This window comes from Neofelis nebulosa, chromosome 12 (assembly GCF_028018385.1).
Source record: "Neofelis nebulosa isolate mNeoNeb1 chromosome 12, mNeoNeb1.pri, whole genome shotgun sequence".
NCBI lineage: Eukaryota > Metazoa > Chordata > Mammalia > Carnivora > Felidae > Neofelis > Neofelis nebulosa.
Genome location: NC_080793.1, coordinates 27,838,561 through 27,860,498, shown reverse-complemented (window position 1 = coordinate 27,860,498; position 21,938 = coordinate 27,838,561). Strand labels below are relative to the sequence as shown.

The following is a 21,938-nucleotide window of genomic DNA, read 5'->3' as shown; positions in this document are numbered from 1 at the left end:
TTAACTTAGTTTGCCCTAGTGATCCTGTGTAGACCATTTATAGCTACCATTTTGTTCTGTGATTTTGCTTAAACCTTTCATAAAGCTCTCCAACAATTGAGATATTTCAAATGGTGGTTTGTTAATTATTCTTTGGAACTCATAAGAGTTTTACTCCTAGAAGGAGTAGTATTTTTAGTAGATTGTGGTTGGGTTCTTAGAATAATACATGAAAACCTATTTTAACCCAAAATATGATAAAACTATTCTACTTTTCCAAAGTTAAAATATAACACATCCAGAAACTAAGAAAATTAGCCATAGTTTATCTTTAGTGCTGATCTTAAGGGAAACCTAAGTAGATTTGAATATGAAATAGATAGTAATAGATATTAATATTCTGAAGAAAAATCTTGAGTACGTTAAAAACTTAGAAATATATCTGTTTCTTTGTTTAAAGGTATCACTAACATTAGTTTTTCATGACTGGGCTTAGTTTTAGACCACAAATGATAGAATGGAAGAGAACTAAGAAAGACTGGTACTTGAAATTAATACATCACCATAACAGAGCACATCACTGTAACAGTTACCATCTTTTGTTCCTCTCTATTCTTTTTGAAATCTTGGCAATTCCATTTGTGATTCCTGTGTTACCCAATTTTGGAAACTATAAATTATCATTTATGGTAGTATGTATTATTTGAGTAATGTGATAAATGGAATATTAAAATTATGCTCAACTGAATGTACCTTTAACTTGATTAATAAACTTTAGTTTAAATTGTTAAATATTATCAAGAAATTTAGTCTTCATTTATAGAGGATGTTGTCTGCAGATGAATTATTTTGATATTTTAATTTAAATTGTTGATAGTTAACTAAGTTGTTCATAGTTTTCTGATTACCTTGATTGAGAAGAATCTTTAAGTGAATTTGACCCCAACTTTTTATAACTGCTTTATTTTCTTTTGTGTTTTTAAATGATGGGTATATCTATATCTGTATGCAGTTAAGCTATTTTGAATAAATTATGGAAAGATGTTAAGTACAATGTATTAAAATAATTAAAATTTCTTACATATATGACTAGTGATTATGTTGCTTTAACACCTCTCTAAAATATTTTTGTTCAATTTTTGCTATTCAAATTGTAAGTTCATTATAACAATATACAATTAAGATCCTCATGGAAATAGGAAATTTGTTTTAAAGATTTATTTTTATTCTTTTTTAGAGTCAGCTCAGTCAATGTAATAATGCCTTGGAGAACTCAGAAGAACTATTAGAATTTGCAACACGGTCATTAGATCTAAAGGAACCTGAAGAATTTTCAAAGGTACCAAAAAACCAGCCAAAAAACTAAACCACTTAAATAGGAAAGTTTTGTTTAAAAAAAAATGGTGCTTTCCCTTTCAATTTTGGATTTATTCAGCTATTTCTAATTCTAAAAAAGTCTTTGTGGAGGGCGCCTGGGTGGCTCAATCAGTTGAACATCCAGCTCTTGATTTCAGCTCAGGTCATGATCCCAGCATCATGGGACTGATCCCCACGTTGGGCTCTGTGCTGATCGTGGAGCCTCTTGGGATTCTCTCTCTCCCTCTGCCCCTCTCTTCCACTCACATGTTCTCTCTTGCTCAAAAATTAAAAATAAATAAATAAGTAAATAAATAGGCTTGGAATTTCTTAAGTAAATTGCTGTATATTTATGTATTCCAAAGCAGACACCCAGATGTGTCTTTGGAGTCAAGAACAAATTATTTAATTTCTCTCTAATGCTCTATTCAGATGAATCAAGTTATTTTCTTTTTCTTTTTAAAAAAATTTTTTTTTAATGCTTTTATTTATCTTTGAAGGAGAGAGACAGAGCATGAGCGGGGGAGGAGCAGAGAGAGAGGGAGACACAGAATTTGAAGCAGGCTCCAGGATCTAAGCTGTCAGCACAGAGCCCGATGTGGGGCTCGAACTCATGAACTGTGAGATCATTACCTGAGCTGAAGTCGGATGCTTAACCAACTGAGGCACCCAGGCGCCCCTATTTTCTTTTTCAATTACATCCCTACTGGTTATTTATTTTAAGGGTACTTGTGTTTTTTACCTTTGTTATAAGTATTTTTTGACTTAGGAAAGAAGATTAATATTGCTATTAACATTGTTCAAAACCTAGTTTTGTATTCCTTCTATGAGCTGATTGGGAAAACATCACTTGATGCAGATGAGCACTAGTGAAATTAGTTATTTCCTAGTGAAATAACCTAGTAACCTAGTGAAATTTGTTATTAAATCTGTTATTAAATGTCCCACTGTTTAGTGTAATTGTTTGAATGTTTTGTTAAAATATGATGATGTAGGTTCTTTTTTTTAAAGTTTATTTATTTATTTAGAGAGAGAGCATGCACACAAGAGCAAGGGAGGGGCAGAGAGAGATGGAGAGAGAGAATCCCAAGCAGGCTCTGCACTGTCAGTGTGGAGCTTGATGTGGGGCTCGAACTCACAAACCTGTGAAATCATGGCCTGAGCTGAAATCAAGAGTAGGACGCTTAACTGACTGAGCCAGCCAGGTGCCCCCAAAATGTAGGATCTTACTTGAAGGGTATGTTTGGTATGAAATATAAGCAGTAGAATAATAAGACTGTTAATGTTTTTACCTAGATCCTGGTATTTAGGAGATTCTGATTTCTAGATTCTAATTTTTATTTTAAGTTGGGTCATTTTAAAATGATTACCAAGTTATCAAATCAAATACACTCTATTTGATGTAGAATAAGGATGTAGAATATATTAAAAAAAGGTGTGAGAAAAGTGGGAACTTGAGCTATATAATTAGTAAAATATATACTATGTAGGAATTTTATCAAGATAAGATATTTGAATTTGATATTTTCTTGGTCTTTGTGGAGTATGTAGTGAAAACTGCATTAGCACGGTTTTATAATCCATTTTTGTCCATCTAATATTTTAATTTCATGATTTTTCTCTGAACTTGAAGGTAGAAAAAACTTCCTTGAGAAGATAACATTTTAGTGGTTTACATCCCTTGTATTTTGAAAATGAATTTTAAAAATGGATTACTTCTAATGAAATGAATAAAAACATTCTTTTGCTGTAAATCTGTGAATTACTTAATTCTTGAATTTGGAGGTAGATTGTAAGTAGGTTCATCTTTGCATTTGGTAGGACTTGCTATATAAAGGAATTATGAGGGAAATGTATCATACTTTAAAGTACTTTAAAAAAATATATATATCACCTTTGCAGAGGATGTTTATGGGATAACCTCAAATATCTGGAACATAGCCAAAAAATTTACAGAAAGCAAAAAGTATCTGAGTCATCAAAATTAGTGTCATAGAGTTCATGGGCAGGAATTAATATTCTTTTTTCATGATAGTTTCTTAGAATCTGGTGACTATTATATACATGGCGCTAGTAAATTTTTAGTTTTTTCTTCAGTTTCCTAGTTGTTAATGGAGTCCCCTTCTAGTGGAGTAAGGTAGTTATAAATGACAAGCATAATCATAGCAGCAAGAACTAACAGCCTGAGAGTGAGGAAGAAGATAGGAAAACAGTAAAATATAGACAAAAGTACTCAAAAACAACTTGAACCCAGTTGCATTTAAGTAGGGACGGACGCTTGGGAAAACTGATCAAGTTTGTTTCTTCCAAGTTTCTCTTTCCACTATTTTCTGAGTCCTTTCCCCTTGCTCTCAAAGGCTGCTGTTTTCTCCTTTTTTCCTTTGTCATAATTTTGTTAAAACTTATTCCCAGATGATTGTCAATTGGGAAGGTTCTGATAAATCCAATTGTGGTTTAAACATATTTTTTTAATGTTCCACCTTGCTTTTTATTTTTTTATTATTTTGGTTTTTTATTATTTGGTTTTTTTATTATTTTGGTGCAGTATTGCTTAATTGCTTAACCCAATTGGAAATATGATGAAATAAATTATTTGTCATTGTTTTGTACCTAAAAATCTGAGTTTATTGTTCAAGAAAAATGCTTAACTGAGAGTTGTTTGTGATTATTTTCTTAGTACATCCAAATAGTATCCAAATAATAGTTTGATTCCAAGTCACAAACCAAGTTCACTTTTCTAGTCAGCTGCGTGGACTATAGATAAGCTTGCCTCAAACACCTAATTGCTGACAGAATAGAGAAGATGACTTAAAAGATTAATTATTGGGCTAGCAGTATATTGTTAGATATTTGGGAAAATAAATTCTTTTAAGGTATACTGGTTATGAATATCCCATATTAAAGTGATTAAATCAGATTGATTTGAATAGCTCGTGGGCACAAAAAAATCATAGGCTGAAATCCAGCCCCTGAGTCTTTTTAGACTTTATTATTTTCAAAAAGAGTACTTTAAGTACTAACATTTAAATGATCATGTTGCAGTACCTCAGCAGTACCTGAATATGAAGCTATGCTTTTTACCAGCATTAGGCAATCTGAAAATGAGTGAGTAAAAATGGCACAAATGGAAAAGGATATTGGAACATACTTTCATTAATTTTTTAAAATTTGGCATTACAAATTTGTTTTATTTTCATTAACTTTTTTTAATTGTTAGAGGTTTGCTTGATATGAATATATGAAGAAGGCTCACAAGCAAATGAAATTTGGATCATTTCCTTTATTTCTGGATGGACAAGTAGCCAAAACCCCACCAAACCTGGCTTCTCTGCTAATAGCTGGTCTGCAGAGCATTGCTTGGATCCTTTGGCAAAATTAATATTTCTGTTCCCCCATCCCTAAATTTGGAACTTGAATTCTACTTGTGAAAAGAAATGAGTCTGTGGGGCAGTTTCTAAGTCACTAACCATCCAGTTCATTATCTTGCCACACATAACCCACTAGAAGGGAGGGAATGGGTACCTGTACATGGAACCTTCAGTGGAATAAAAAGTACAGGGTGGGGTGAAAGGGGAACAGTGTCTTCTGCATTCGATCTTAGACGAAAAGGGAGAATGGATTTTGTGTATTTCCCACTTCAGACTCATAGTAACTCGCCATTGGCATATTGTTCAGTCGGTGTCAGCCTTGACCACTGGGTGGAACAAATAAGGAGAAGGGTAGAAGCTCAGTGTGTTTTCAAGGGAACAGGAGTATTAGCAGAAGTGCTTTCTGTGGGTTGAAGTCAGGAATGCTGAGAGAGGAAAAAATCTTTACCAAAAGCGTGAATGTTTCAGTTACGAAGGCAATTTAAAAACAAATATAAATATTTGTTAAGAATGGCCAAACTGTGGGTGCCTGGATGGCTCAGTCAGTCAAGCATCTGACTCTTGATCTCAGCTCAGGTCTTGGTCTCAGGGGTTGTGAGTTCAAGCCCTGCATTGGGCTTCACACTGGGTGTGAAGCCTACTTTAAAAAATTTTTCGAATAGAATAGCCCAAACTGTAATTTTTCACCTTATTTCATTTCTGGGCATTTATGTCTTATGTGCTTAGTCATAGAACAGATGTATGCAGTACTGTATTCAAAATTTATTTCAAGTTATTTACTGTAGCTTTGTGAAGAAGGCTTAAATGATCATATTTTAGTTCTTTTTATAAACATATGTATCGAAAATATAAAACTTTTAATATATGGTTTCAACTGGTGTGTAGTAGTTTTGTTTTTTATTTTTTTTAAAGCTAGTATTTTTGCTCAAAGGAAAATAGCATCTCTTTTCATTTTCTCTTTCATTCTTTGGAGCCATCTCTTTTTCATTTTCTTGGAGTCCCTTTCATTTCCCAGGTTATTCCTTAATATGGTATTTTTGGGGTGAGGGTAGGAGTCTCAATTATATATTATAAACAGTACTGGGAAAGTATTAAATGTTTGCCCCTTAGTCATTTTCAGATTGTCTCGAGAAAACATTACAAAATTATGTTTCCCAAATCTAATGGGAAAATCTGTTTTATACTAAAACAATGTGAATGAACATATAGACAAGACTTGAAAAGTTTCTTAGTGTTGTGTGGCATTCAGAGTGTTACCAGGAACTCTGTTGGACTCTACTGCAAATCAAAATAAAGATAAATCCTGTCAGGCAAATGCTAGTTTTGAAATCTAGCTTTTGCTAGATTCATCATTTTGACAGCATGAGTGTATTTTTCTCTATTGTTATTCAGAAACAGATATACAGTTGGCCCTTAAACAAGATAGGAGCTATGAGCACCAACCTCCACATAGTTTAAAATCCATGTATGACTTTTTTTTTTAATGTTTTATTTATTTTTGAGACAGAGAGAGACAGAGCATGAACGGGGGAGGGTCAGAGAGAGGGAGACACAGAATCTGAAACAGGCTCCAGGCTCTGAGCTGTCAGCACAGAGCCCGACGCGGGGCTCAAACTCATGGACTGTGAGATCATGACCTGAGCCGAAGTCGGACACTTAACCGACTGAGCCACCCACGCGCCCCTCCATGTGTGACTTTTGACTCACCCAAAACTTAACTACTCATAGCCTACTGTTGACCAGAACCCATACCTATAGCATAGTTGATTAATGTATATTTTGTGTGTTATGTGTATTATATGCTGAATTCTTAAAGTAAGCTAGAGAAAAGAAAATGTTACTAAGAAAATCATAAGGAAAAGAAAACACATTTACAGCACTATGCTGTAAACAACCTATATATAAGTGGGCCATGTAGTTCAAAGCCTGTGTTGTTCAAGGGTCAACTGTATTCTTATTTTTGTTGCTTTTTATTAATGTTCTGATTTTAACTAACTTTTCCCTAGTGGCCTCTTCATTTTAGTCTGTATTTCAGAGAATTCGATTGTTGAAGTGTTTAATTTGGATAATTTTTTAAAACCTATGTGAAAATAAGATGGCTTAGGATGAACTTTTGGGGTTCGAAGATACTTTAGTGCTCATCACCTTATAGATGAGGTAACTGAATCCTAAACGAGTTAAGTAACTTGTTGGTTCATGTGGTGTGAAACTCAGATCTCTTAAACCTTGGTCTCAGACTGCATAGTTTTTACTGATGAATTTCAAAACTTTTGCTGAGTGGAAGAAATTTGAAAATCTCAAATTTTGTTCTTTTTGGGTGAATGATTCATTGAGTACAATAAACAAGATCTAAAATTTTTATTTTATTTCCATTTTAACTGTTTAGAAAATACTATTCAATTAACTGCTCCACAGTTGAGTTATTTTAGGGTACTTTGTATCTAACATCTTCCTATAAAAATAGAAAAATGAGGATATTAAAAAGAAATACAGAAACAATAAGATCTTAACATTCAGAGTGCTTGATAAATTCATGGAAGAAAATAGTTTCTGTATGTACTTATAGCAGATTAAAACCAAGAGAGATTGAGAAAGATCTGGTTTAACTTCTTTATATCTAATTGGTAATTATGAAGAACCATTTGCAATTACTCCTATTTATACTCTTATTACAGTTCTATTTAAAGAAGTTTGGTCTCAGGTGATAGATTCCTATAACTGATCAGGATTGTAAGATTTATTTTGAAAACAATTAATTGAGAGGTGGAGGAAGAGATTGGGAGAGAAAGGAGCCATATCTGAAGGCAATAAAGTTAAGTGAAGTGTTGGCAAGGATTTCAATAAAAGATTGAAATAGAAATAGTTATTGAAATTGAAAACAGTGGTATTGAGCAAGGTAATATGGCTAATACTTCTTGAAGGCTTTCTAAAAATAATACAGTGCCATTACCCAAAAATCTGAAGATTCACTGAGGCCTGTTCATAATTCACTAAGTGGAATTCTGTAGATGCAAATAAATGTGTTAGAGATAGAGCAATGGTAAATTCTGAAATCGTTTGTACTTGGTAAGCAGAGATGTTTAATTGACAGAATGCATCACTCTTGAAAGAGGAATCAAGCAGCATAGTAATGTGTGTCTTTTGGATAGATTTCTGCTTTGGGAGGAGAAATTCCAGAAAAAAATTAAACAATTTTCCAATTTAAGATGTTTCTTGAAATTGGGCCCTTTAGAGAAGTATCTTCAGAATTTGAGATTTTCTCCCCTTTTTTATCACACAGAGTAACTTTTTCAACCCCTTCTGCATTTACACAGTGTATGTACTGTTAAAATCGAACCTAAATGAAAGAGGAAATGCTGAGTCTTCAGTTTGATCACCTGGGTATGTTTATGTGTAAATACACAAGACAGTTTTTCCAACATTATTTGGCTTTTCATGTATTCCTTTTCTGGTTTGCCACAAGTAATCTAGTACATTAAATGATAACAAGAAAGCTTTACATGCGTGTGCACATGCATGCACTTGCACAGACACACTAAAAAAACGGCACCGTTACTAAAGTAAGTAACTCTAGACACAAAATTGAATCACTATGGTCAGTTTAAAAGACACAGTATTGAGGGCGCCTGGCTGGCTCCATCAGTAGAGCATGCGAATCTTAATCTCAGGCTCGTGAGTTTGAGCCCCACTTTGGGTATAGAGATTACTTTAAAGAAAATTGTTGTAGGGAAGTTAAACATATATATTGTATAGTGTTCTTGAAAGATGAAACAAAATCTTAGTTTATTTTTTAAAAAAAGATAGTAATTGTCTTCAGATTATTGGGTTCTTTGAGAGTGACAGGTAAGTAACATTTCTCTAACCAAGTTCTAAACCAGTTGGGAAATAAGAGAAGACAGTAAAGCTGATAAGCCAAATACCAACAAAACGATACTGGAGAATTTGGCTTATATCAACGAGTAAGCTTTCTAATACTGAATCCTAGAGTTAGACTTGCCCACCTAGGTATAGTCAATACAAGGCTATCTCAGTTCTGTGTGTGTGTGAGAGAGAGCCTGTTCCTGTCAAACTTCCTGCATAGAGGCAAAGAACAGAATATATGTTCTCAGTAGGCAAGCAAGTTGCCAGAAAGAGGAAAAGTAACTGAGCTACTTATTTCTAGTTTCTCCTTTCAAACTCATCTCAGATTAAGTCCTTTCACCTCACCTGGAGGAAGAAATAAAGGGAGTCTAGGGGTAATGGTAGTGGCACTTATCCATATTTAAAGAAACAAGAGGATTCTCCTCTTTCTCTCCTCTGACATTTATATTAAAATCTTTGGTTTGTAATTCTAGCTGTAATGACAGTGGTTTTTAAAAATCATTGTAATTGACTTTCTTAACATTTCTTGTTCCTAATACCAAGGTAGTATCATGACTTGAGACACATATCAGTGCCACCTAATTGGGTTGTTTCCTGCAGAATGCAGGACTTGGAAAGTCTCTTTAGAAACTTATTAAGGACTAAAATGTCTTTTTGGTTTTACATTTTTTAAATGTTTGTTAATTTTTGAAAGAGAGACAGAACACAAGCAGGGGAGGGACAGAGAGGGAGGGAGACACAGAATCCAAAGCAGGCTCCAGGCTCCGGGCTGTCAGCACAGAGCCCGACGCAGGGCTCAAATCCATGATCTATGAGATCATGACCTGAGCCCAAGTTGGATGTTTAACTGAATAAGCCACCCAGGCACCCCAGGACTAAAATTTCTTGATAAAGGGAAGAGAATGATTAGTATACAGGTCTCACAGTTGATTCTGGTAGTGCTAGTAATGTGTCATATGCTGATGTCCTAAATGTCAGTTCTGGTTTTTTGTGTAGAAAGATATTCAGACCAGAATATTTTGGATGGGTATAAAAATGACCAATACCAAATAAGAACAGTATTAGAACTGAAGAGGAGAGGCAGCAGAAGCATTGCTATATACATCAAATCAGTGTTCAACTAAATTGAATAACTATTAGTATTACCATGTGCCAGGCGTTATGCAAGGCCTAGGATTAGAGTGTAGAGCAAAACAGCTATAGTTTACATTGGATGTATTATTGTTAATTATGGTGGTCAGTGTGGGGGAAAAAAACTTTTGTTAAATATATTACATTCTATGTAAATGTGAAGGGGACAGCAGTTTTTGTGTGTGTTTTTCATTGTTTTTCTGTATACTCTATAGCACCAAGTGATAGCTCTTTCTTTCCTAAACTTGTGTTAGCATTCTCAAAAAAAAACTTAAAAAACCCAAACATATCTCATGCAGAGTAGGTTTAAGTTAGCAGCTTCTGTATCATCTCAGGGAAAGACCCTATTGCTACAAGTATTTCTCTGGTTTCTCCTTATCTGAATTTTTGTCATTACAACTTTACTCTTTTGGATAAAGGATTGTAGAACTGCAGCCCAGTTTTATATGTTAGCAGGCAAGCTCTCAAAATACAAAGTCTTTGCCCAGGGAAGGCATATAGAGAAAACTTGGAACAACCATGATGAAATGGTGAAAGATCACTGAAGAAAAATTGGAGAACAGATTTGACATGTATAAGAAAACCATTAGATTGCATAGAAATGTGTGCCCCATGAAGGAGATTGATTGTTCTAGTTGAAGAGTGTCAGACTGAATGCAAGTGGAGGTGTGCTTTGATAATCTTAAGGTAAGGAAAAACATTTATAGTCATCTGGAATTAGTTTGAAGTGTTAAATTTTCCTCCTTTTAAGGTGACTTATATGGGGTCTGGATTTTTTTTTTTTTACTATAATTCTAACATCACGTTGTGCAAGCTGATATGAACTGTACAGATTTCCTGTAATACATGTTTTGATGACTGTGAAACTAATCTATTCCAGGGTTTGTATCCTAACTTTTCTTGCATGTCACTGCCATTGAAACTTGCATGAAAAACACTAACTGCCTTCTTTCTCTTCTCCCTGATTTACTTCAAGGCTGCCAGACAGATCAAGGATAGGTATGGTATACAACCTACATTTTTATATGTGTCAATATTGAAGTCAGAAATGAAATTCAAGAACAGTTTCTTACTAGACTTTCGTTGGTTAAAATAAAAATACCTAATATCCAAGTATAAAAAAAGAAAATGTCTTCTGCATATCTTCTGGAATAAACAATATATCAGCAAGATTAACAAAAATTAGTTGTGGGCAATTATGTACTTCCAAAAGAATTTCATTTCTGGTATAATATAGTTAGTTTTAGTACAGTTCTTTAATTAGCTATGAATGGTTGGGAACCCATTTTGGATAATTAAAAAATACATATTTCCTGGAATGTAGTTTTTTGTTGTTCATAAATTTTATAATTATGTCTTATTTTCTGAGAAGTCATAGCATTTTTAATAGTCCTCAAGAGCTAAAGCTCTCCTACTTCACTGCTCTCCTGTTTAACACCTTTGTATTCTCATTCCATCCTGTTCCTGGTGCCATCTCTTTCTGTTTCTCATGCCACTCCTATTTAGTGTGTGGGAAGAGAAAATTAAAATGATGACTTTGTTTTAAGAGGTCTTTCTCATTGGTAGAGACAGGATTAAGAAAGGTAATGTAGTACTGGCTGTAATGAATACACCAGAGGGCTAAAAGAGCTGCTAGCAGTTTTGGATTGGGTTACCACAGAAGGGATGGTTTTGCTCTTCCTGGCTAATCACTACACATTGAATAGTGAGACTATCACTTAAGGTTTATTCCTTTGAGGATTATGAAATTTGCTGAAAGGGGTAGCTCTTCAAAGCACCACTCTGGATCCTAGATTAAATTATTTATTCTTTATCAGATAATTCACAAAATTATTCATCATGGGTTGTGTGAAAACCAGTGTGTCTATTGTTAATCTTGGCTGAAGTCTTCAATTCTGTTTTTCTGATGGCCTGTTATTTGACTAGAGGCAAGAGTCACATGCCAGTCTTTAGCACTCTTAGCACAGATGTTAGTTTTTATATATTTTTGGTATATTTTATATCAGGGAGTGATTAAAGACGTGGGTCATTCTTATCAATCCTGCTTGTGGAAAGGTGATTATGAGAATTTGAAGGTGAGAAGTATTGACTGTACAAAGGAATGGGTGCTAGATAGGTCAGTTTTTTGGATAAGGTAGAATTGAGTTGTATCTGCTGGAATTCGGTACGAGTAATCCATCTTTCAGTGTGGCTAGATCATTCTCTTTAGCCACCTACTCCACTCTCCACTCTGTCTTTCCCTGGTCTCTGATTTTCTGGATTAGAAGTCATTTCCTAATCAGGCTTTTGGCTATCCAAAGACTTTTTATGAGAGCCCTTGCAAGATCTTCTTTTGTTCCTCTCCTAGGAATCTATATGGTTCTGTGCTTCCAAGAATCCTTTTCTTACCCCTTACCTCTTTCTCTGTCCAGATATGTTTGTCAGAATTTAATGCTCATTTTTCATGGCCGAATGCAAAGCTTTAGTGAAGCTTAACTTCTTTGCCCCTCGAAGCCTACTTCTTGGCTTGATTTCATCAGTTTCTGAGTGATATCAGCAGTCAGGGTTCCTTTTCTCTGTCAAAGCACATTTTTTTTTTTTTTTTTTTTGGTCAAAGTCTATACATTATTTATTTTGGCTACCTACAAAATTTTTCCTCACTGCCTGAGAACTTCTGGGTCTTGGGCTTAATATTTTAAAACTTCATAATGTCCAGGTTTCTCTGATATAGATAATGGGTGCTCTCTCAGGAAACAAGCTTCTAGAATTCCATCATTGCCATTTATGATATAAAAATAATTTAAATATATAGTCAAAATAAAACAATTTCTACTGAGGGAAGAAGTGGCATTTTAAGGAAGAGCGTGTACCATACCTGAGCAGGGAATCAAGTATATACAGTTGAAAGGGAATCAAGTATATACAATTGAAATTGAATATTTATCATTTGTTGTGATAGAGGTTATGCAGGAGAAACAGTGGGAGTGACAGTTAAAACTAGCAACTGAAATGAAAAGATAATACACATCAGATCTCTGTAACTTTACAGATCACTAGTATGTACTTCTGGGTGCTTTTAGTAATGTTGTAAGATGATTAGTTGAGGTTTGTTGTGGATTTCTGGTTCTTGAAAAAAAGGGATCTTGAAAGGGTAGGTCAAGTTAATTAGGTAGGTACTTTGAGGAAATGAAAGTGCTCATGCATATGTTTTGCAGTTATTTTGTCTTTGTAAAAATAAAACTAAGGGGAAAGGATCCTTGTATTCAGCTTGTATTATAGGAAGTAAATCAAGAAAATCAAGGTGAATTAAAACAGTCCTGATCACAAGGATCTTGTAATGTAGAGAATTATCTAGGATTGTAGATTGTTGGTTTGGGCTTTCAGACACAATGGTCTAAATTTATTCAGTTTAAAAGTAAAAAATTTGTTCAGTCTTTTGAAAGATTATAGCATTGTTGTACATCTGTGTTGATTTATGGAGACTGAAATCTTCATTGACTAGAAAATAAAGGTTATTCTTGTTTTTTAAGTTTTGATAGACCTTTCTAATGTACTTTTGGGGGACATTCTTTTTCTTTGAGGCCATAGTGATTAAAATCAAGTTTTATAGACAAAGTTTCAGATTTAAATTCCCTAAAATACTTTCGGATATTTTTTTTGAACAGTTCTCAAAAAACATTTAAATAGGTTTAGAAGCATCCAAGTAGGTTCAAACCCATTTATTGATTCAGTAGTCATTTACTAAGTACCTATCTGAATATAGCTCTTTCAGAAGTCTTCAAATCACAAGATACTTGGGGCAGTAAAGAACAAACTAAGTGGGGCACCTGGGTGGCTCAGTCGATTAAGCATCCAATTCTTGATTTTGGCTCATGTCATGATCTCACAGTCATGAGATTGAGCCCCTCTCAGGCTCTTTGCTGGGCACGGATCCCACTTCAGATTCTCTCTCTCTCCCTCTGCCCTTCCCACTCACATGCACACTCTCTACAAAAATAAATAAATAAAAGAACAAAGTAAGACTGAGCCTTTGTTTCTAACTTTTTATTGATATCACCTGAAATTTAAGTATTGAGAACCAATAACTTAAAGTAATGTGTGTAAAATATTCAGCATTGTGCTTGGTATTCAGTGAGTTCCCTTTCCCATAAATTGTATTTCACTATAGCACATTCTTCTTGGTCAATAGATCAGCTGTCATTGTTATTAATAAAATAATTACTTTCCTAGTTAAAAAAGATTTTTTTAACGTTTATTTATTTTTGAGACAGAGAGACAGAGCATGAATGGGGGGAGGGTCAGAGAGAGAGGGAGACACAGAATCAGAAGCAGGCTCCAGGTTCTGAGCTGTCAACACAGAGCCCGACGCGGGGCTTGAACTCACGGACCGCGAGATCACGACCTGAGCCGAAGTCGGACGCTTAACCGACTGAGCCACCCAGACGCCCCTACTTTCCTCGTTTTAAAATGAAGTAAACTAACTGAATACACCATCCGTTTGACATTTTTTATCCCCAAATAACTGAAGATAGCAAGTTTGATATCTTCCCATACCACGTATCTCTGGGTAGATTTGGCAGATTTGAATGACTAGGCCTAGTATTCCCTTTGTTCCTCAGCTCTATTTACTTCTCCCAAATTGTGTGCTAGCAGGACATCATCTGTGAATAGTACTTTTGTATCATTCTTTGACCAAAGATGATAAGGGGTGTTACTTTGTTATACTTGTGGAAATTTATTGTAATATAAGAAATTGAAATTTGAGATAAAATGGCAAATTAATAGAATATAAGAATTTCTTTTAATCTCCAGTTTTAATTGACAGAACAGTTCCCCCATACTTTGTGTAAAATGAGGTCTGGTATGGCTTCTTTCTTTTTTTGTTTTGTTTTTAATACCATATTCATCTAATAAATGTGTATTGGACTGTTATTTCCATGGCATATGGTTTCACAAGGCTGTTTCTCCTTATATCCTTCCGTTTAGCTGATTTTGATGCATCACAGCGACACCTACTAACATGGTTTTCAAAATTGTGATTTCACTTCTCTCCTTTCTCATCCGTGGCCCATCTTTAGCAGCTGCCAGGTGCACAATATTTGGTCAGTGTACTTTTACTCTTATTTGAGGATACATGGAGTAGTTGTGACTACTAAAGAGAGCATGCAGTTCATGATTTGGCACGTGAGAAGGGGTGAGGTTGGCATCAGGAAGTCAGTGAGATTGAGCGTACAGAGGCTCGGATCCCTGTTGAGTCTGCTAATGATGATTTTATATGGGATATTTTCTCTTGAGATATTTTTATTTGTGTACAATTTTATAAAACTGGCTGGAGGAAAGTTGCTTTAAGTTATATTTGAATGTCTAAAATAAAAACATTTTACAGTTTTTTATTTAGTTAATTTTCGAAAGACTCTGAGAACAAATTTATTTTTAGCTTTGTTACCTTTGTTATAGTTTCTGATATTACTAAAGTGAAATAACTTCTGTCTTTTCATTTATAAATTAAATATGGTATACTCCCCATTCTTTTATTTTTAAAAGTATATTTTTGTTTACCATAGAGTAACAATGGCTTCAGCCTTTCGCCTTTCTTTGAAACCAAAGGTCAGTGACAACATGACTCATTTAATGGTGGATTTTTCTCAGGAAAGACAGATGCTGCAAACTTTGAAGTTTTTGCCAGGTAAGTGTGTATGTGTGTATATATATATATATATATATATATATATATATATATATATATATATATATAATGTAAGGTGGTTTTTTTGGTAATGAACTCTGAAACGTATATATTAAAGAAGTGTAATGTGGAAATTTTTTTCTTCAATCAGCGAAGGAATAATTAAATTTCCTAGTCTTTACTTTTAGAGAATTACTTCCCTGGTAGTAAAAATTCTGTTTTAAGAATCTGTCAAAGGGATATCTTTTATTGCTAGTTTGGCAGAGAGAAGCAATAATACCATGATAGTTAACAGTGAGTTTTAGGGCCAGACTTAGATTTGAATCCTGGCTGCCATTTACTTGCTGTGAACCTCGAACAGATTATTTAACTTTGCTTCATTTTTTTCATCTATAAAATGTGATGGTATTCTTCTAGGGTTTGTGTAAGGATTAAATGAGTTGAAATCTCTAAATCTCTTGAAAGGAGTACCTGGCACATAGTAAACACTCAGTGCATATTAGCTGTTGTAATTACCAGTATAGTTGTGGTTATTGGCTCAGATGGCATTTTATTTCCAGTAATAGCATGTTAACATTGGTTTATTAGAATATTAGTATGAGGATATTTCAGTAGCCAAAACCATTTGAAATTGAGTCTCAAATTATTTTCCACATATGTGAGAGAGCCATCTAGGGACCTTTTGGCTAGTATTCTCTTTTTAGCTTACATCAAGTGATGGTGTTAGGCTGGTAGCTAAAACAGTTTGGACATGGTGGATTGAAGGAGCAAGTGCTTTTTTACTTACTTACAGGTGCTTTTTACTTACAGGTTCTAGTTAGAACTGACCTTTAGTTTTTGGAGGTTAGCTGAAAAGACAGATTAGTAGTCATGAAACTATAATGGAACTAATAAAGGTAGCATAAGTGAAGTACAGTAAAACCTTGGATTGTGAGTAGCTTGTTCTGCTAGTGTTCTGCAAATGAGCAATGATTTCTAATAAATTTTAACTCAATAAATGAGTGATGTCTTGCAATACGAATAGTACGTGACCCCAAATGTCACATGATCACAACTGAGCCAATAATTCTTGAAATTCGCCTTGATCTACGGGTGCTATAGATTACAAGCATGTTCCTGGAACAAATTATGCTCACAAGCCAAGGTTTTACTGTATTAACTTGTGTGGGCCAGGTCAGAAGTTCTAAGTAAGTTTATACAAGGAAAAGATGAGAGAAGGAGCCATAGATGTAGAAGAAGAAATGATACTTCAGGATACTACAGGATATCTACCTGTAAATTGGCCTTTCAGAATTACTATTGTCATTCATACTACTTTTTTTAATTAAAAAAATTTTTTTTTGTTTTTATTTTTGAGAGAGAGAGACAGAGCGTGAGTTGGGGAGGGTCAGAGAGAGAGAGAGGGAGACACAGAATCCGAAGCAGGCTCCAGGCTCTGAGCTGTCAGCACAGAGCCCGATGAGGAGCTCAGACCCATGAACCATGAAATCGTGACCTGAGCTGAAGTCAGATGCGTAACTGACTGAGCCACCCAGGTGCCCCTACAATTCTTTTATAAACAAGATTTTAAAAATACATAGAAAATATCTTAAATTATTATAATCATTGGATTCAAAGCAAGTTATTCTATTTTGTCAGTAGTGATTTCATCTATATTCTATAGTTGTTTGAAGTAACAGATTAAAAAATATGTGTTGAGAAGTAACAAGTCATTGTTGGTTCTTTATCCTTAGCATGTTCGAATTGCTTTTTGCCAAATAAGATTTTAATAAATCTTGAACACGTCTGTGAAAGAACTTTGAAACGAATTTTTAAATGGAACTTGGAAAAATAGTTACTTTGCATTTATAGGGTATCCTTTCTCGTAGCCTGATTCAATGGAACCATTCAAAAGCAACTTGAAGAAAGCAGTTTGAATGACAAACGTGAATATTGGATTAGTACTAATAAATGAGAAATGAGCCTGTTTTTTTCTTTCAGTTCCTAAAGCTCCAGAGATAGATCCAGTAGAGTGTTTGGTGGCTGACAATTCTGTAACAGTGGCTTGGAGAATGCCAGAAGAAGATAATAAAATTGATCATTTTATACTGGAATATCGGAAAACTAATTTTGACGGACTTCCACGTGTAAAGGATGAGCGATGCTGGGAGATAATTGATAATATTAAGGGTACTGAATATACACTATCAGGTAAAATGACTGCATTTTATGAATTTCTTTCTCAGAAAGTAAATGTAATTGTGAAGAATATTTTGAGTTACTTTAGATACTTTTTTTAAGTTTTATTTCTCTTTTTCAAAGAGAGAGCAAGAGAGCATGCATGAGCTCATGGGAGGGGTGGAGAGGGAATCCCAAGCAGGCCTGTGCCGTTAGCATGGAGTCTGATGCGATGCTCAAACCCACAAACCCGAGCTGGAATCAAGAGTCGGAGGCTTAACCAACTGAGCTACCCAGGTTCCCGTTGAGTTACTTTAGAAGATGAAATTAAGTTTCTTTAGCCAGGTTTTTTCTATATTTGTTATAGAAGTGAATTTCTCTTACAATATCAGGAAAATTTTCATTTTAACTACTTCCTGATATTTTCAATTTGTTAAAACAATGTATGTAAAACAAACATGAAGGAGTGTTTTGGAAACAATATTTCAGAATAACATCAATTTTAACCTTGGTTTTTTTTTTTCTTTTGTTTTTTATTTTTTTAAATGTTTTTATTTATTTTTGAGACAGAGACAGAGCATGAGCAGGGGGCGGGCAGAGACAGAGGGAGACACAGAATCCAAAGCAGGCTCCAGGCTCCGAACTGTCAGCACAGAGCCCGACGCGGGGCTCAAACTCACAGACTGTGAGATCATGACCTGAGCCGAAGTCAGACACTCAACCGACTGAGCCACCCAGGCGCCCCTAACCTTGGTTTTTTAACAGTAAAAAAGCTGTCAGCTTTTTAGGTATACATACTACCCCTGCATTTCAGTGGTTCTATAAATACTGTTGCTTTTACCTTTTTATGATTATCTTCACAGTAATACTTACAGAGCTATGACTTGGTATTAGAAATTTGTGTGTTAGCCTTTTTTTTCAAAAGGTGTCTCTATGTATAGGGGACTTTGGCTATTTTAAGTAGCCATATATTTCCGGAGTTGTTCAACACTTGTTATGCATGAGCAGTAACATTACCATTGTTGAGCACTTACCACTTGTCAGCTGTGCTGAAGTGTATTACATAATACGTCTCATTTAATCAGTATAGTACATCTCATTTAATCTTTATAATTATGAGGTTGGTTTTATCATTTTTATTTTACAGATACAAAAACTCGTTCTGTCAAGGTGTTGATGGTCGCTTAGCTAGTAATTTTTGGACTGAAGTTTTAAAGATTTTATTATTTTCCTAAAGTAATCTCTACACCCAGTGTGGGACTCGAAGTTATAACTCCGAGAACCAGAGTCTCATGCTCCACTGATTGAGCCAGCCAGGCACCCCACGGACTAAGATTTTAATCTAGACGTGACTAACTTCAGAGTTTTACTGTTAATCCCTATGCTTTACTTTCTCTTAAATTCATTTTTCACATAAAAATACAGTGTTTCATAAATACTAAAATTCTTTAGGGTGTCTTCTTTCCAGAAATTGAGTATGTTACTTTAAATTGTAGGGGGCCTGGGTGGCTCAGTCGGTTAAGTGTCCGACTTCGGCTCAGGTCATGATCTCATGGTTCATGAGTTCGAGCTCCATGTCTGGCTCTGTGCTGACAGCTCAGAGCCTGGAGCCTGCTTCTGATTCTTTGTCTCCATCTCTCTTTGCCCCTCCCCCGCTTATGCTCTGTCTCTCTCAAAAATAAATAAAACATTAAAAAATTTTTTTTTAAATATGTCATTTCTCCTTGAATGAGACATTACTTTTAACTTGAGAATACCTTTTTAATCACTAGGTTAAAAAAAAAAAACATTGATTAAACTGTATTATTTATATTTATTTTGAAGAAAGTAAGAAATAAGTCATGATTCCTCTTATTTTTGGCATTACCACTGTTTTAACATAAATTTATACTCTTGTGGAGTAAAGAGAGAGTTCTCAAGAGGGAATATGTTTGAAGGTTCATGCTCCTACTTTGGGAGTAGATCCCTTTAATTTTCATATCTGAAAACCATTTTCATTTTTTCAGGCTTAAAGTTTGATTCAAAGTATATGAATTTCAGAGTTCGAGCTTGTAACAAAGCTGTAGCTGGAGAGTATTCTGATCCAGTGACTCTAGAGACCAAAGGTAAGATTGTAGATATTTATACAGCATAAAACAAAACTTAACATCTGAAGTTATTCAAGACTGGGACAGGAAGCATTTCATGTATGGTAGCATTTCTTCCCTATGGTGTGTGCATGCACATACATACTTGGAATTCTCAGTAGTAGGAATTTTAAGATGGGGAAATTAGGACTATACTATTGGTTTTCATTAGTTCTTCTTTTATGATGGTATTCAAATAGGTAAAATAGACTGAGGTGATGACATTGGATCCTGTGGTGTGGGTGCTTTACAAATCGCAGTCTAGTATGAATACATAGGCATCAGTGAGATTTGCCCACAGATTTCTCAGGGAATGGATTATGGCTCAATAATGGGGAAGTACCATTTCAGTTTAGTTCACGTACTCTCTGTTTTCTTAAACCTTATTGTAGAAATTAACATTTGTATATTTTATTAATGTTTACAAAGCACTCTCACACTTTTCCATTTGATCATTAAAACCATCTTGAGGGATCAGTAGTTTAAATATTACTGATACCCATTTTGCAGATGAAGAAAGTTTACATATGTTAAATGACTTGCCCACAATCCCTAGAACTAACTTGAAAAGGTGTAAAGAATCTGTTTCCAAATTTTGTGCCAACCCTTACTGTGGGCTTGGAACCAATTCAGATTTAGTTAAAACTCTCTAGAATAACATATTTCAACATGGAACATTTTTGAGGTATTTACCATTTGGAAGGCCATAATGATAGAGATCTTGTCATTTGTGAGATGGTAATTGCCTGGATTTACCGCAAGAATCAGATTCTACACACTGTTGAAGTACTTCAGCCTTTAGGGGTTCCACTGACCTTCAGTTCACATAGCATTTGAATAGGTTTGTGTGCCAGAGTTTGATATGATTTGGAAGTGATATAAAAATATTATATCAGAATATGTGCACCTGGGTGGCTCGGTTGGTTAAGTGCTGACTTCAGCTTAGGTCATGATCTCGCAGTTCGTGAGTTCAAGCCCCGCATCGGGCTCTGTGCTGACATCTCAGAGCTTGGAGCCTGCTTCAGATTCTGTGTCTCCCTCTCTCTCTGCTTCTTCCTCACTTGTGCTCTTTCTCTGTCTCTCAAAAGTAAATGAACATTAAAAAAAATTTGTTTAAAAATACTATATCAGAATAAAGCAAAATGTGAAGCCTGTAAATTATTGACAAGACAAATTCAAAAGAAAATGTTTGCATCTTAATGGTAAAAAAACTAAATTGAGTAACTTTTTTGGATTAGCTAATGTTTTTATTGGAGAACTATAGATAACTTAGCCAAGAAATGGTTACTTTGAATTACTTGTTATTAAACTGATACATGACTGTGATTTCTTGAGAGATTTTAACCATTTCAAGGTATAGTTATAGATAATCTTTACACAACTTGAACTGTTTTGAGCCCTGTCAGGTAAAACTGCATTGTTATTATTATTCTCCCTCAGAAGTATTGTGTCTTTTTATTTCTTTTGTTTCTTCTCCTTTACCCTTTATATTTAGTCACCAAACTTGGACCTGTACATTTCTATGCAAATTCTACAGATTCAGGGGAATGAATAGCTGGCTTTAAGTTTCCTTGGAGCTGGGCTGCCTGGTTCTGTTGGCAGGGTCTGGATCTTAGTAGTCAAATTCTTGGTCTTGGTGTTTGTAGAGTTGCTTTTAGTCTTTTCAAGAGTTCTCACTGGGTAAACCCCCTGGGGTGGGGATAGACTGAAACTCAACCCTGAGGCCCACTAAACATTTAATTCTGACCTTCAGGGAGACCCAGAAAAAAATTTGTCTCTTAAATAGCTATAGACCACAGCTTCTCTAAGGGTTATTCCATACCACTGGACTGGTAACTAATGAGGGCAAGAGCTCCAGAGGAAAAGTGTAGATGTTAAAAAAATGACATGTTGAACAATTGCTTGCTAGTTTTTTTGGCTTGCTGTAGTGCTTTTTGACCAACCATTGAAATACAGGTATGGAGCAGAGAATTGGAGGAAAAGGGAGAGAGCTGGAAGTTAAATAGTTGAAGCCTACCAGAATTTGATATCCTGTCTTTTAATGGTGCTTGATGTGGGAAATAGTGAACATTATTAATTTCTGTCTCCAATGTATGTAGCACTGTTCTTGTCATTGGGATTGTCACATATGATGAATAATTGAAGTTCTAATTAACAGAATTTTTCTGTGGTTTATCCCTTCCTTTTAATGGTAAATGATATGATACTAATCACAAATTACTCTCTAGTTTCAAATGATAGTGGCTATGGTGTAATTTTAGAGTACCAAGAAAGCAGCTACCAATACAAATACAT

At 34.8% G+C, this 21,938-nt stretch overlaps 1 protein-coding gene across 5 annotated transcripts in view; it reads left to right on the top strand.

Annotated features, from left to right (window-relative positions):
* FSD1L (fibronectin type III and SPRY domain containing 1 like) overlaps positions 1-21,938 on the top strand; it is a 77,875-nt gene that overhangs the window by 26,270 nt on the left and 29,667 nt on the right. For all 5 annotated transcript variants that reach the window (XM_058694675.1, XM_058694673.1, XM_058694674.1 and 2 more), the window contains exons 4-8: positions 1,217-1,318; positions 10,672-10,694; positions 15,239-15,360; positions 17,341-17,550; positions 19,524-19,622. In XM_058694675.1, coding sequence (XP_058550658.1) covers positions 1,217-1,318; positions 10,672-10,694; positions 15,239-15,360; positions 17,341-17,550; positions 19,524-19,622 — 556 coding nt within the window. The remainder of the gene's footprint in view (positions 1-1,216; positions 1,319-10,671; positions 10,695-15,238; positions 15,361-17,340; positions 17,551-19,523; positions 19,623-21,938) is intronic.